The sequence below is a fragment of the Chionomys nivalis genome, chromosome 7, assembly GCF_950005125.1.
Source record: "Chionomys nivalis chromosome 7, mChiNiv1.1, whole genome shotgun sequence".
NCBI lineage: Eukaryota > Metazoa > Chordata > Mammalia > Rodentia > Cricetidae > Chionomys > Chionomys nivalis.
Window position 1 is genome coordinate 93,653,255 of NC_080092.1, and position 16,104 is coordinate 93,669,358.

General features: G+C 48.1%; 1 protein-coding gene across 9 annotated transcripts in view; it reads right to left on the minus strand.

Annotated features, from left to right (window-relative positions):
• The window catches only part of Slc39a11 (solute carrier family 39 member 11), a 434,880-nt gene that overhangs the window by 58,726 nt on the left and 360,050 nt on the right, over nt 1–16,104 (minus strand). For all 9 annotated transcript variants that reach the window (XM_057776243.1, XM_057776245.1, XM_057776240.1 and 6 more), the window contains one exon: nt 5,283–5,352. In XM_057776243.1, coding sequence (XP_057632226.1) covers nt 5,283–5,352 — 70 coding nt within the window. The remainder of the gene's footprint in view (nt 1–5,282; nt 5,353–16,104) is intronic.

Below are 16,104 nucleotides of genomic sequence, written 5' to 3' on the forward strand. Positions count from 1 at the left end.
ATCATTTACTCTAGATTAGCTATGTGGAGATGCTCCAAGACCAGACAGACACACACTGGGTGTCTCCTACCCAGCTGTCGGGTTCTTTTGTGTGAATGTGTATGTGCAGAGGATATGAGGGTGATTTCGGGTACCTTCCTCTATCTCTCCACCTTATTTTTTAAGACAGGGTTTCTCCCTGAATCTATGGTTTGCACCGTTTGCTGCACTGGCTGACCAGGGAGCCCCAGGACCCACCTGTCTCCAGCCCTCAACTCTGGGATTCCAGGTGTGTGCCACCCTGCCCTGCTTTTTTGTGGGTGCTCAGGGTCTGAACTCAGGTTGTCATGCTTGCACAGCAAGCACTTTCAACATGGAACCATGTCTTCAGCCCGAGTCCCCCAGTTCTAAATGTGGCCGTAGAAGGGTATGTTTTCCTCAGTGAGACATTACTGGTAATGACATGGTGCAGCAGATTTAGATATTTTCAACTTCTCCTGCTATCTTTGGGATCTCAATCAGGACGGCACTTTACGTGCAACCTCTCTGGCCTGACCTGGACTGTGTCTCCCACGAACCCTAATTCTGATAATACTGACAATTTGGCAGAGGCTGGTCACATGGGCTTTGATGTCTTTTTCACACCAATTGTTTTCCTTCTTGGTGGCAGTTTGTTCTCTTAACTGATTTTTGTCTCTATTTTATTTTTTTAAGATCTTATATTCTTGTTATTATGATGATGATTGTGTGTGTGTGCGTTCGTGCGTGTGTGTGTGTGTGTGTGTGTTGAGGTGGTAGATGAGTCCCTGAAGAGGCTAGAAGAGCTCCTTGGGATCCCTGGAGCTGAAGTCATAGGCAGTGATGCGTCACTTGATATGGGTACTGAGAACTGAACTCTGGTCCCCTAGAAGAGTAGGAAGTGTGTTGTTAACCACGGAGCCACCTCTCCAGTCCCTTCACTGTGCTCTTATCTATACTTAAGTGTCTGCCTTGAGGCATCCTGGATTTGTGGCTTCTTTACTTGTGGCTTCTGGGACGAGATAGAGTATATAATTTGTATTCTATAGCCTTGTGTAGTACGGGCCTAAGGCTTTGATATCTTATAAATACTTTGCTATATATCCCCTCTCCATCTGAGATCCTGGAAAGAACACATTCTCCACATAAGCTCCTGGATTATGGGACATTTTACAGCCCCCTTGTATATGCAGATAGTATATCCTGGTCTTTCTTTCTCTGCCTGAACTGTCTTAGCTTCCTGAACTCCATGGAAAAGGCCATGTCAGCATGTACTCGAAGCCCTCCCAGGCTCTGAAGTCACTCACCACCTTGCCTTTGGAATCCCCTTTATGTGAGCACTTCTCTTCTCTAGTCCATGGTAACTATTAGTGCTCTTGGTCCCTTTGAGAAGGGACATCCACGCCATTTGAGTGTACCCTCCCTGTTTTTGGAAGAACTGGGGCGCTTTTCATGCTACTTGGAAGGTTTTATACAAACTGTGTTTTACACGGTGACTGTCACAATGTGGGGGATGCACCCGTGTCCACTGAAGTGCACACAGGATGAATGAGTGAGTGAATGAATGAATGAATTAGATCAAGAGAACTTAGAAGATTCAGTATCTACAGCTTCCACAAGACCCTAAAATTTGGGGTCTTTATTTAGGGTCCAAATGAAGCACTGGGTGAGTCCTGGAGACCCCAAACAGATAGGGACTAGGAGCAGAGTCCCTACTCAGTGCCACCACACCCACCTCTGCTGCTCTGTCCAACCCTGGTGATATCTGGGTTTCACCAGCAGTTCTTCTAAGAACTGTGGTTGTGTTATTGTCTTATAGCTGACTGTGATCTCATTTCCTTATAGAGAGAGAACTAACAAGTGGTGGTGGGAGGGGCGGGCCTACCATAATGTGTCTTGTAAAAATTGCAGGCGGTAATCCGAGGCAGGACCCTGGCATGGCATTCGGAAGGCAGCTATGCTCACCACTATACCACCAACGCCGCTGGCATGGCATTCGGATGCTCCTGCAGCCCGCTTTTCCAGATTCCGCATGCAGCACAGGCTCAAAAGCCCCAGCATGAGCAGGCGGTCAGGAGCTACCTCCCTCAAGCTCACTGTCTAAGCAAGCACCCTACAGGTCTAACTAACCATGGGCTTGGTTGGTCCCTACAGCCTCAAAGATCATAGGCACTGCCTCCCCGATCTGCAGTTCATCAAGGTCTCCCCGAACCTGTGGCTGCCAGAGGCAGATTCTCACTTGTCACTACCTTTCTTCTCATGAAAATCCATCTAAAGCAGCAATTCTCAACCTGTGGGTCGTGACCCCTTTGGGGGGGTCAAATGACCCTTTTACAGGGGTCACATATCAGATATCCTGCATATTAGGTATTTACATTACAATTCAAAACAATAGCAAAATTACAGTTATGAAGTAGCAACGAAAATAATTTTATGGCTGGGGGGGTCATCACCACATGAGGAACTGTATTAAAGGTTCGCAGCATCAGGAAGGTTGAGAACCCCTGCTCTAAAGCATGAGCTGAACCAGAAAGGGTTAATCAGCCTTGTCTGCTTCTGTGTTTATCAGAGAGCAAGGATATAGGCATCGGGAAGAAAGGAAGCAAATTGATAAAAACCCATGAGGCAGCTGGGCTGAAGGTCGGAGGCGTCTTTCCCCTCCTTTACTGGCTTCAGGTTTTATACTCCTTCAAACTCTATATATGAAGTGCCAGCCACGGTAGCAGCAGATCTCCAACAACTCTGTCCCCAGATTGTTACCAGGGGTGTGGGGACTGTAAGGGCCTAAGAAGCACCTAGTGATGTGGGGACAACAGAGCAGCTCAGGTAACTGGGAGAGGATGTTGGAAATGTTTTTGCTCCATTTCCTTGAGGAATGTTTCAGAGACCAGCAGAAAGGGCAGGTGACGGCAGAGAGGGATATCGGAGTTGATATCAAGATGTCACGGGGGCATGGTGCCACCAGACAGAGCCTGGCCTATGAGTAGAGTGCCTGGGGCATGGCTGTCACTTGTGGGCACTGGCCTCGTGGAACACATGTGCTCGCCCATTTCTGGGAGAGCTTGGTCTCTGAATGCTCGTGAGGTCACCTCCTCGGGGCTCTCAGACCCAGGGACACTGTCTGACCCTGGAGGTTCTCATGGTCTGATGAAGTCAAAGCAAAAAGGACTCTGCCAAGAGGACAGAGAGCCAAGCCTGCCCTCTCCCAGGACACGGGAGCAGAGCAGTCTGGGGATGTCATGAGTCATCATTAGCCCTTGGCTGTTTATTTTTCTTTTGGTTTGGCTTTGGTGATATTTCTTACATTCTAAAGGTCCTTCCTTCCTTCCCCCATCCACTTTCTGATTTGAGTTTTACAAAAGGCGTCATTTTCGCCATGAGGCTAAAGTGAACATGGCTTAGGAATCCAAGAGGCAAGAAGAATGAGCTAAAAGTAGGTCATACTTCAACCTGGAGCATGCCAGTGCCCCTTGCATGTTTGGGGCTTCCTGTAGCAAACACACTCATAACATATAGGCTTTAACATATAGGACGCAGTGTCTGACCATGAAGGCATCTAACCCACTGCATCTGGGACACAGCACCATTTAACCCACAGGGCTCCACTGCGTCTTGGTCACAGATACAAGGCTGATGCAGTCTCCCGGGGTGTAAAAAGGCCTCGTGTGAAAACGGAAAAGGGGCAATGCAGAAACTCCTGACATATCTGGCCCATAGACACAGGGCTGGTCTTCAGAGTAGGGGTCCACTGTGCGGGTGGGGAGCAGAAGAGCTTCCTGCTGGACTGTCTGAAGGCAATGAGCTTGGTATTTTGACCCATCAGACGTGTGTGTGTGTGTGTGTGTGTGTGTGTGTGCATGTGTGTGTTCATGTATGTTTGGGGATACATATATATGCACGCCTGTGCATGTGGAGGCCAGAAGACAACCTTAGGGTGTTGTTCCCCTGGCATTGTTCACCATTTTGTCTTGAGACGCGGTGTCTCAGCAGCCTGCAGCTCATCAATGGCTGCTGGTCAGCTAGCTCCAGGGATCCTCCTGTCTCTGCCTCTCGGTGCCAGGATTACAGGGATGCACCATGCTGCCTGGCTTCTCTGCTCCATAAGTTTTGGAACCTAATTTAGATCTTCATTCTTGTCTAGGGGACATTTGTGAACTGAACATTTTGAAGTGCTCATGGACTCGTGCTTTTAGACAGTGAGTGTGCTAAGTTCCCTCAGTGTGCACCATTCCCAGACATTTCTATCAATTGTTTCCACTCGTCCTTGTACCCCGAGTTCTCGGGAGGTGGCTGAGATTGTAGCCCCATCCCTGCTGGCCTTCAGCCTACAGGACAGAGTGGTTATGGCTTTGTGAGTTTTATAAAAACCCTGTGGGGTTTATCACACGAAACAAATGGCATCATGCGATTCGAAGCCATAGCCACACTGAGGCCCTGTTTGACTCAATGGAATTAATGGAGAGGAAGAACTTACTAGGTCGGGTGGTCCAGAGAAAGAGGGCTAGCTGAGATGGTGAGGAAGACAGTGGGTTTGGCTCGGCTGGCAAAATGCTGGCGGAAGGCAACTCTGGATGAGGGACAGGGTCCATAGGACAGAGATGGTGACAGTAAAGCACCAAGACTCTGAGGAACACCTCCTGCCCAGGGGTGTCTGGAAGGCAGCCAGCCCCATAGAAGGAGCTCAGGTTTATGCTGGAGCCAGATGTGGCCATCACTAGCAATTGGATGGGAAATAAGTCACAGGAACGGAGGAAGTTGCCCAGGAAGTGTGCGCAGAATGAAAAGAGAAGCAGTGTCAGGGATAGACTGCTGGGTAGTGACATTTGAGGATGGGTCACTGGGTGAGCAACAGGCAAAAGAGCCTTCTGGGAAGAGAGTCTAAGACTGGGGGACCAGGAATATCCAGTAACAAGAGAAAGGGAGGCTCTCAGAAGCAAGGAGCCACTTAGAGCACTGATCACAACCTCTGCCAACCCTTCTCCTCTGTCTTATGCATCGCAGGCTTACACTACAGCATGCTGCTACATCTTGGTTTCATTTACAGCGTGGCTATCTGTTAGCTGGCTCCCAAGAGGAAGACTCTACAAGCCTGCTTGTCTGATTGAGTACCTCACCCACACCTGAATTCCGCTAGCATCATCACCCACATCTGAACTTCTGCTCGTTAGCCACGATGGGGCTGAGGATGCTCAGCAAGCTTGTGCCAGCAACCTCCCAGGTACCAAGTAAGTGCAGAAGACCAAGAGGTGTGAGAGCCGTGCTCCAGACTCCAGGCGCTGGCTTACCTGGCACTCTCCAAGGTGGCAGATGCAGTCTTTTCTACAGCTCCAAATCCTACACCGACAGCGAGACCCTCTGCAACAGACACAAGACCCAGAGATTAGGAGTCACCTCTCCTGCCTTCCTGGTGTCAGGCAGGACTGCTTCAGGCTGCAAGTAACAGAAAAATCAATGTAATGGTGTCATTTCGAATCTGGGTTTGTAAACTCCAGTCTGTTTCCTATTTGATGTATGTGAAAGTGTGTGTGTGTGTGTGTGTGTGAGAGAGAGAGAGAGAGAGAGAGAGAGAGAGAGAGAGAGAATATAGATTATCAACATGATGAAATTTAGAATTACTGTGGAAACAAATCCCTGGACATATCTGTATGACCAGGGTCAGAGCAAGAACCAATACCCACTGACACCAGCCCCTCCCGCCGTGGGGAGGGGGTGATGCTCCTATGAGCCAAGCAGGAAGAATCCCCAGTACTTGTTTGGGTCAAGACCAAAAGCTTTTGGGGCTACGCTGGAGCATTTTTATGAGAAAGGCATTAATTGCTGAGCTAGAGGAGCTGGTGTTTCTTCAGGAGCCACTGTCCCTTTGAATGACCTGCTTCTTTTGTTGAGCCCTGTTCAGTGGGAGCGGGTAGGATACAGACACCAAACAACGGAGTCGTAGAGGCATGCTGTAGGCTGAGGGTCAGAGTTCACATAAGACCAAGTATGGCTTGGAGCCCAGAGGTCCTGCTAAGACCTCAACGACTCCTCGGGGCCTCGTTCTACCTTTATGCCCTCTCTCCTGGTGAATCTTTCACGCTGCACCTGTGCCACTGTAGGCAGTCTAGTTGAGAATTTGGGATTCTGGTTTCTCTCTAAGCATCTGAACTCTAGAATACAGAGTTTAGAACCTTCTGAAGTAGTGGAAATCCCCAAGTCCCAGCCTGGGCCATTTCCAATCCAAAGTCACATGTTTGTAGGGAGAATTTCTTCCTAAGACCACACAGCAGCTTGAGGCTCCTCAGCCTTGCTTCCCCCAAATATATGCTACACACTACAGCAAGCCACATAGAAGTCACCAAGGCACTCCTTCCTGAAAGCTCTATGGAAAAGGAAGCCAGCTAAGTCAATCAGCACCAAGGCCACCAGCTAAGTTAGGGTCAAGGCCACCAGCTAAGTCAAGATCAAGGCGACCTGATTATTCCAAACTGAATTTTTTTGGGGGGGTACTATTGAGGATGAAATTCAGGATCCTGCAAAGGCTAGATAAACCCTCTGCCAGTGAGCCCCCAAAAGTGAGCTTATTAAGACTTCATTCATGGGGCTGGAGAGATGGCTCAGAGAGATGGCTCTTGCAGAGGACCCAGGTTTGATTTCTAGTACCCACATGATGGCTTACAGTTCCAGGGGATCTGATGCCCCCTTCTGGCCTCTGCAGGCACCAGGGATGCATGTGGTGTACAAACCTACATGCAGGCAAATCATGCATACATACAAAATGAAACGAATAGATTTTGTCTTATAGTTCAGTCACTTCAGTTTATCTCTGAAGTGTCTGTCTGCTCATCCCCACTTGTCAAGTGTTTCCTCCATGATGATGATGATGGCTTCCTACTAGGACCTTATTTCAAAATCCTCATCTTCTAGAGTCCTCTTCCTTAGAAAGGTGTGTGTGTGGGGGGTGGGGGGTGGTGGTGGTGGCTGATGATCCTCAGTATGCCAGGCCAATATGTGGACTGTAGGCAGTGACTGTTATCTCCAGGCTGTGGAGCAGACGGCAAAGGTGACAGGGTGCTGGCTCAGGTAAGTTCTGGTTCATAGAGCCAGAGTCTTGGGGCCCACAGCTGTCTTTTCTTCCTCTTCTTCTCCAGATGTTCCCACCCAGAGTCCAAGCCACAGCCCCAAGCAGAGGGCTAGATGTAGCCAATATCAATATCTGCCTCGTATTTCTGATGCGCTCCCACACGGGGCAGGCAGGAATGAATTTATTCCTGAGCAGGGCAGGCTGCAGTGGGGACGGCTGGGGTCCTGGGCAGCCTCGTTCTGTAGAGCTTCCCACACCACACCCATGAGAAAACAAAGCTGAGGCACATCCAAGTTGCTGCCCCCAGGCAGCCTCCACCTTCAAGTGACCCAGACATTACCAAACTGCTGTCCTCTGCCATGTTCAACACAGCTGAGGCCCTCAACCCACTCCCATGGGTGATACTGGATTGTTGGGACACGGATCTTCCCTGGGACTCTGGCCAGCTGAGGGCAGGCATTAAAAATTGGGAAGGGACTAAAGGCTTCTATTGACCCTAGACTTGCAGACTTCCCTTTGGGGGAAAATCACTCTTTAAAGCCATGAACAACAGCTGCTTGGTTCCTCTGTTAATGTTTTTTTTTTCTAATTAGTCATTTTAATGTAAATCACAGAGCAGCCTAGAGCAATGGTACATAAGTTAATCAGCAAAATACCCCCCTCCCCCCGAGAGTGTGGCTCAGCACACAGCTCCAACACTCTGACATATGCATGCTCACTGGTGCTTTGGGATGGGACAATGGATGCGCAAAGTGACCCAGCTGTAGAGGGGTGGGCTGGCCTTGAACCGATGTCACCATCTGTCACCATTCTCAGAATGCTGTTTGATATCCAGTTTGCTGTCTGCGCTCATGGCTTTTTTTATGGATGTGGTGTGGTCCTGTGGGCACAAAACACCAGTTTCTGCAGCTCGGTTCTCAGCAGAACGAATGCTTCTGTTCCCAGGCAGTTATGCACCTAAGGCAGACCACCAGCAGGGGGCCCTCCACTAGAGAACTTTGGGGGATGGTTTCCAAGGTAGCAGTCCAAAGGAAGGGAGCGACAACTCACTGCCTCTAGGGCATGGGGCTGACCTCGAAGGTGGCCATGGGCAGCTCAGGTTCCCACTGGTTTAAGCAAGGGAGGAAGGTAACAGGGGGAGAGAAGGGTTTTGTCACTGTGCTCAAAGGTGGGAGGTGATAGGAATGAGTTAAACGAAAGAGAAGCTAAGATAAATTACACACGCAGAAAGAACATAAATTAGGGAATCAACAGATGGAAGAAGAAACCGCTGGTGGGAGAGGAAGGGAGCTAAAATGCCGACTCCTACCCCAGGTGTTCCACCAAAAATGCAAATGAGGAAGGTAATTAAGACAAGACACTCACTGCCTGGAATATCATTAGGAAGCTTCTGCCATTAGCCCTGCCCCCCAGGACAAGGAAGGGAGATAAACTGCCTGGACCAGTGAGGATGGCTGATGGCAGGGGAGGCCACATGGAGGTCAAGCTGAGCACCAAGGCTAAAGCTGCTGTAGCCACCACAGTCTTCCCCTGGGACCAGGATGGGGCTGCCTGTCCCTTGCCACTACCCTATCCTTCTGAGGCTCAGGGATCCTGGCAGAAGCGGAGTCAGAAATATTTCTTGTGAGAGCCACAGGCGGTAGATGACTACCTACCAGAGGACATCAGGGAAGCTGTGTAAGTGAGCCCACAGCCACTGAGGCAACAGCACACGAGTTTCAGAGCCTCAGCATGGGGAGTGCCAGTCCAAGCTAAAGAGCTATTGGCAGTTGATGGTAGATGGGGGAGGTTGTGGCCCCTTCTAGGTAGACCACCCTCCAGTGAAGACCAAGAACTGTACTTGATGGGTCTTTAAAGAGGGGAGGGGGGACACAAAATTGGGTGTGTAGGGAAGCCAGGATGGACATGGGGGGAGCAGAAAGAGGGATGAATATGATCTAAATGTACAAAATTGTCCAAGAACTTAGAGGGGGGGAGAGGGGGAGAGAGAGAGAGAGAGAGAGAGAGAGAGAGAGAGAGAGAGAACTGATAATGGAGAACCTTTGGCTGAGACAGACCCAATCCCAATCTTGGGTTCTACCCCATTACATAAGGTTCTTACAGAACTGGAAAGAGTGATGTGGCTTGTTTACAGGGTGGTCTTGTTAGTGGCAACTGACCTGGGGGTAGTTAGAACAGGCTAAAATTTTCTAGGATTCATGACAGCGCTTGAAACATTCTAGAAATCCCTACTCTCTTCCTGCCAGTGATCGGCAATTCCAACGAAAATTCAAAGTAGTCCAGAACACCCCAGGAGTCCAAGTAGACAGGATGAAAGCCCAGGAGAGAAGAGAAGTGTCTTTTCTTCCTGCTGTGGGTGCCACTGACTCTTGGTTTTAAGGTCACGGGACAGAGTTCGCGAGACTGTCTTACTTGTCTTCCAAACATCAGCATCTATGTGACTTCTCTTTGACAGCCGTCTTAGTTGCCACAGGCTGCTAGATAAAGCACCTCAGACGGAGTGGTCCATGAACGAAAGAAGATTCCATCTCACTCATGGAGGCTGGAAGGACCAAGATCGTGACGCCAGCCGTTTCACAGCAGAGGAGGGTTTTGGAGGCCACAAACATTTGGGCTGGGAAGAGGCACTGTGAGAAGAAAGGAGGTGTACCATCCTCTTGGCTCAGCTGCCTCCCCTTCTGGGGCAGAAAGCCTTGGAGCTCTGAGGAGTGAAGCTTTCTTTTGCCTGATTGTGCTCCTAATGGCATGGGCTCGGGTACCAAGTGGTCTTCTGAAATAGGATGTGGTCATCCCAGTTTGGTGGGATAAGGGATGAGGACTATAGGGCTGTAATATTCCCCCTCCAGACTCTACATAGCTCACACTGCTCCGGATGGAATACAGTCCCCCTGAGAAGTTTCCCACAGAAACAACACCAGGGCCCTCCGTCACTAACTGCCCAGGGTCTCCCCTGTGTGCCGTTATGATGTCACAGCCTAGCTCCTGCCCCTGAATCTCCTCACTGTGCGCCACCCATTCTCCAGTTGGGTATCCAGTCGATGTGTGCGTGATGATAGTTCTAGAAGTTATGGCCAGAAAATGTCAACCCAAAGGCCACACAGGAAATCAGGGGAGCCGCTGTGGCTTGTCCTCCTCAATTTGAAAACCATTAAAATTTAGGCAACTGTTAACATTTCCTGGGGAGGCTTCATAAATATTAAACATGGCCACTACCAGCAAACAAATCCACTGACAAGAGGCCCCAGGGGTGGAGGAGTGACTTGAAATGGGCAGGATGAGTCATTCCCAAGTCCACTGAGGATGTAGTAAGGAAATGCTCTTTAAACTATGGCCAGAAAATTTAGCACAAGAAAAGGAATTTTCTAGAAGAATGATAGCCATGTTCGTCTTCTGGCCTGTTCCACACACATATACACATGTATACCAAGGAGTGTGCATGTGCACATGCGTGTGCGAGTGCACAGGCACACACAAACACACACACACACACACAAGCCCAAGGCCAGAGTCTTGTGATCGCGTCTACAGCAGCCCCTCTTGGTGGCAGCATGAGGAGTCACTAAATGACTGCTAAATGGCTGGTGGATGTGTTGGAACAGGGGAACTTATTCATGTTTTTGTAACGTCTATGGGCTTGACCTGAAGAAAATGAGAAGAAAGGATTTGTTTTTAGCCTCCTCGGAGGACTCCTGAATAAAATTAGACCCTGGCAGTTCCTTCAGGATGATGAATAACCTAAGATACAGGTTCATTTATCATGCCCTGGATTTGACTTGCACCATAGCATAGGGGGAAAAAAACCAACCAGGCTGGAAAATAGTTCGAAGCCTCAATCACTATTCTGAATTGCTACCCCAAGGCCAGGCAGCAGCAGCCCAAACATGTTCTGGAGTGTGGGCATTCTTAGACATATCAGCATTCCACCAGCAGATTAACAGTGGGTAAAAAGGTAAGCTCCTGCCATCCACAGCTCAGCTCAGCACAGCAGTGTATTGGTATCTGGTGCCAGGTAGCAGCCAGCCTTCTCCTTGAGGTGGTCCCATGTGACATGGCCATGTTGGTCGTGTGCAGATGAAGTCTGAGAAGTTTACACAATGGCATTAAAGGTTTAAATGGAACTGTTGAGGTACAAAGAGGTAAGGATAGTTTCTGGTACCCTGAGTTGGGACAATAGGAAGATGTCTGGAGAGGCTCCTAACACCTAGAGAAACTGGGAGCAAGGGGCCAGAGCTCAGAGAGCTATGCTGGACCCACGGACAGTCAATCCTCCCAGCAACTCTAGGGATGCGGGTGCTTGGACGAACCCTGGAGGAATAGGAAGCCAGAGGATGTGGCCTTGTTCTCGGCTATGCCCAGCTCCAGCCTGAGACTGTTTTCCTTGCTTAGACCCTCATTAGTATTCTGACTGTATCTGCTGCTACCATCTCTATGTATCTGAACCCCATTTCTCAGTGTTACTTCTGAGACTCAAGGCACATAAAAATGCCTCATTTTACTTTCTCATTTGAAAGTAGCAAAGAGTTATACAATAGTTACACAATCTACTATTTTTTAAGGATAAGGTAGTTTTTTGAAGGAAATAAATCCAGTTGTATATGAAAGGAAAAGATGAAATCCAGAATATCACTCCCTTTTAAATGCTGTTTTCTTAATCCTCCGAGACTTTGATACAATGTATATATTTTGATTATATCCATCCTCACTCCCCCAACACCTCCCAGATCTGCCTCTACTTTTTCCTGAAGCTATCATATACTTGAGTCACAGAACATGGAGAGATCCAGCTTGTATTGGTCTGGAAGCTTTCATGGTGCCGGAAGGTGCCTGCTCCGACAGGCTATCATCAGTCAGACTCAGATGCCAACCCTGTGAGTCACAACAATGACTGGCCTGACAAGATAAGCCTGCGGGAGCAACAGTGGCCTGAACGTTATGGGAGTAAGCAGACACTTTAAGATTGGAATCAAACCTTTGTCTTGCGGGGTTGGTGAAGATCTTCTCCCAGTCAGTGGGTTGCCTTTTTGTCTTAGTGACAGTGCCCTTTGCTTTACAGAAGCTTCTCAGTTTCAGGAGGTCCCATTTATTCAATGTTGCCCTTAATGTCTGTGCTGCTGGGGTTATACATAGGAAGCGATCTCCTGTGCCCATATGTTGTAGAGTACTTCCCACTTTCTCTTCTATCAGGTTCAGTGTGTTCAGACTGATATTGAGGTCTTTGATCCATTTGGACTTAAGTTTTGTGCATAGTGATAGATATGAAAAAAAGAATAAAAAAAGAAGAAGAAGAGTGGCAGCCCCTCTGCTCGCTCTCGTTTCCAGCTCTTGCTCCAGCGACCAGACTCCTTTCCTGGCTGTAGGTGTTCTGTAAGTTTTTCTCCTAAAATAAATACCCATTTGAATCCAAAAAAAAAAAAAAGATTGGAATCAAGACCTGCACCAAGAGATGGAACCCATATCTGGCACCATTAACAGGCCCTTGGTTTGATCTCCTAAGAATCCCTAGGCTGACAACCACCTGGGCTTCACACTGTGGCAGACACAACTCCCCACGGATGTAGAAGGTGCTGCTGTCCCGACTCACTCTGTTTACTCCTAATGTGTACACGCCAACTGGGACAACTTATAAAGGCCTGAAGGAAATTATGGATAAATACATATTAGAGAAATTACAGTAAATACTAGAGATTCCAGAAGAAAAGGGCTGGATTTAAAGATGATGATACTATACGATCTATACAGACTATAGAAACCTTGGGAGACAGCTTGATGCCTGGGGCTCTCTGGCCAGGTAGGGTAGCCTAATGGGTGGGCCCCAGGTCCCAGTGAGAGATCCTGTCTCAAAAAAATCCAGGATGAACAGCACCCGAGGAACATCACTTGAGGTTGACCTTTGGCCAGAACATGCGTGTGCACTTCCACCCAACAAACTACGTACCACCTCTTTAGACAACAAATTGTTAGTGGCCACCATATGAAAAGGAGAAAAAAATATATCAAGAGTAAGGTCTGGCTCATGGATTCCTCAAGCGAACAAATGCAGGAGAAGATGAAGAAAAACCCGCACGGCTTCATTCTCAGAAACATTTCAAGTGAATGACAATATCCTTTAGACTGCATTTTATCAGGGAGGAGACCGTGAAAGGAGAAAAATAAAGTTCCATGTGTCTGGATTGCTTTCATGCTTTTAATTCTCCAGGCGCCACATGAACACGCTTTTTAGAAGTGGTTCCATCGGGGTGCAGTGAAATGAATTCCTCACTGCCCAACTGACTGCTCTCAGTAGGTGAATTACAGTGAGTTTATGCATCCTGGGAGGAGATGGGCAGAACTGAGCCAACCACGCCGCCCTTGCCCATCATTCAGCAACATCAGCAACACCAGTGGAGACGCGGGGAAAATCAGGGCAGAGCACAGAGCCAAGACCACAAAGGGGCCTGACAGAGGTGGCACACAGAAAGCAAGGGTGGAGGGGCTGCTACAGCAAGACCAGCTGTAGCACTCAAGAAAAAGAAGCTGTGCGGGCTGATGAGATGGCTCTGCAGGTAAAGGTGCCTGGCACCGAGCCTGGAGGCCTGAGCTGGATCCTTAGAACTCACGTGGTAGAAGGGGAGAGCCAACTCGTGAAAACTGTCCTCTGACCTCCACACATACGCCACTCCCGCCAACAAAATTAATTAATATTAATTAATTAATTGATTAAGGAAAGCTAGATGTAATGTTCTGGATTTAGAACCAATCCAGAGAGAGGCAGCTCTGGGTTTCATATGTGATGCCCTTGTTTTTCACTAGCTGCCTGCACAAGCCTTGTGGTGAGGACTTACCATTACAGGAATATTAGGCATAAGCAGAAACGGGACCTCAAAAAAAAAATTAAAACAGAGAGAGGAAGATGGCATTGCTCACAAGAGTTCTGCAGAGCTCTGGGTCAGCTGTATGATAAGCATTTGATGAGAGAGTTCTATCAAATATATGTGACACAAAATGCATATGTATGTACATTCATATTCATATTCATACTTTTATACCTATTGATATGTACCCAGGTGTCTATATTTGTATGTGTATATTTGTGCAGTTTATCATACATATTATACATACAAATACATATGTATCCACATGTGTATATAGCACATATTTATGTGTGCACACATGAATATAAAATAGTTCTCTTTAGTTGGCGTTGAGTGACTCTGTCAGAAGTACATGAGGAAAGCAAGTCTCTGATCTCTTTGGTTAAAGGGTTCTTCTTAGGTTCTGTCTTAACAAATCTCATGATCTGTGGGTTTTGGGCAGTACTTAATCCTGTGCTTATTAGGAAAGACATCAGGGGAAACCCTCTGCATTGTACAGAGGGCCCTTCTCATAGGTCCAAGCCCACTGCTCCCTTTTGTTCCAGAAGAGGGTCTGGGGCATGAAGACAGACAGTTTGGTCTGTGGGGGCACAGAGTGGTCCCAGGGCAGCTAATCACAGTCAGTGTCCAACCTCAGCCACCCACACATCCCAGGAGAGATTCTTCATATGCTGAAGGCAGAATGTGAGTGACTGAGTCAGTCTCCCCTACTGCGCCATTACTTAAAGGATGCCTGGGATGTCAGCAGGGCTGACTTCATCAACACAGGATGTATCCTCTCCACTTCTGTGGAGAGCAGATATTCGTGATCAAGGAAGCCAGCCACACAATGTCCACTTCCACTTCTACCTGAGACCCAGCTCTGCAGACAGCTCAACTCACTACCCTCCCTTGTGAGGTTGCATTCCCCACCCCAGCTACCAAGATACTACATCACTATCCAATCTGTTTCCAATCTTCCTGCCGGGAGAATCCCAGCATAGGTCCATCTGGAAAGGCATCTGCCCAGTTCCTAAGTACCGATTCCTATTGGTAGAATCTCCAGCATGGAGCTTCCCCACTCTTTATCAGCTGTTCCCCAGTAATACAAACTGTAGAGTGACGCTCAAGCTAAGCCAATCAAATCAAGGAAAATAAAACTATTTAATCCAATCCATTCTGCCAGTCCAATTTCCAATCCCTGTTAAGCATCCCAAAGTGGGTGCTTAAAGGAAATGGCAGGCAAGGGAAGACACGGTGGGCCATCAGGGTGTGGCTTTTGAGTAACTTGCTATTTTCTAGTCACTGCACTTCATATTTTCAAATATTAACCTTCCGACCACCATAGGGTAGAAATACAATCAATCTGCATTTTAAAGATAGGAAGCTAGAGCTCATAAAAGCATAACTTTTTGGGGGGCACACAATGTCTGACAGCCATGTCTGTTGAGTCCCAGTTTTCCACTCTTCCCACTTGCCTAAGACTAACAAAAGATAAATGCTAAGTTTGGTCCAGGAGTTTCAACCATCACCCTGCATGAATTGAGTTTGGTTGCAATTCTTTTGCAAGTTACATGCAAAGCTCAGGGCAATACACACTCAAAAGAACAGGAGGAAACAAGCAAGAGAAAGGAGGGCAAGGTGGCACAAGTTCCTTCATGAGGAGGTGAAAACGTGGGGTCGGCTTCAGCTGCTCAATAGGGATCGGGGCTCCACCCTCCAATCAGTTGTCTGCAGCACAGGCTCAGTTTGAGGTGAGGCCAGGATGCGTGAGACCGAGCAGTAGGTCTGACCCTCCTATAAGGACATGGGTCCCGGATGCTGAGTTTCCCCTTGTAGGAGATGAGTGTCACTTTGATCTGGACTCCCCTACCACTCTGCAGATCTGTTCAGCATAAAACCACCACAGAGAAACAGTCAGGATTTGGAGGCAGTTCCAACTTCACCTGAATGACTCAAGATGTTCATATCCAATCCTGATCACAGTAGCTCTTCAAGACCTTTGAGGCTCAACTGGACTACAGTTGAAGAAATTAATGACCTCCAGTGGATGAACACTTTGTCTTCCCAGATAATTTTTATTCCAAAACTAGAGTACAGACTTTCATATACTGGGGCGAGCATCCCAGTGTGGGGGAGATTCCTGCTTGGAAACCCTTCTCCTTCCTCAGTCTCCTTCAGCATGCCAGATGAAATCCCATATTCTGGTGTGATACT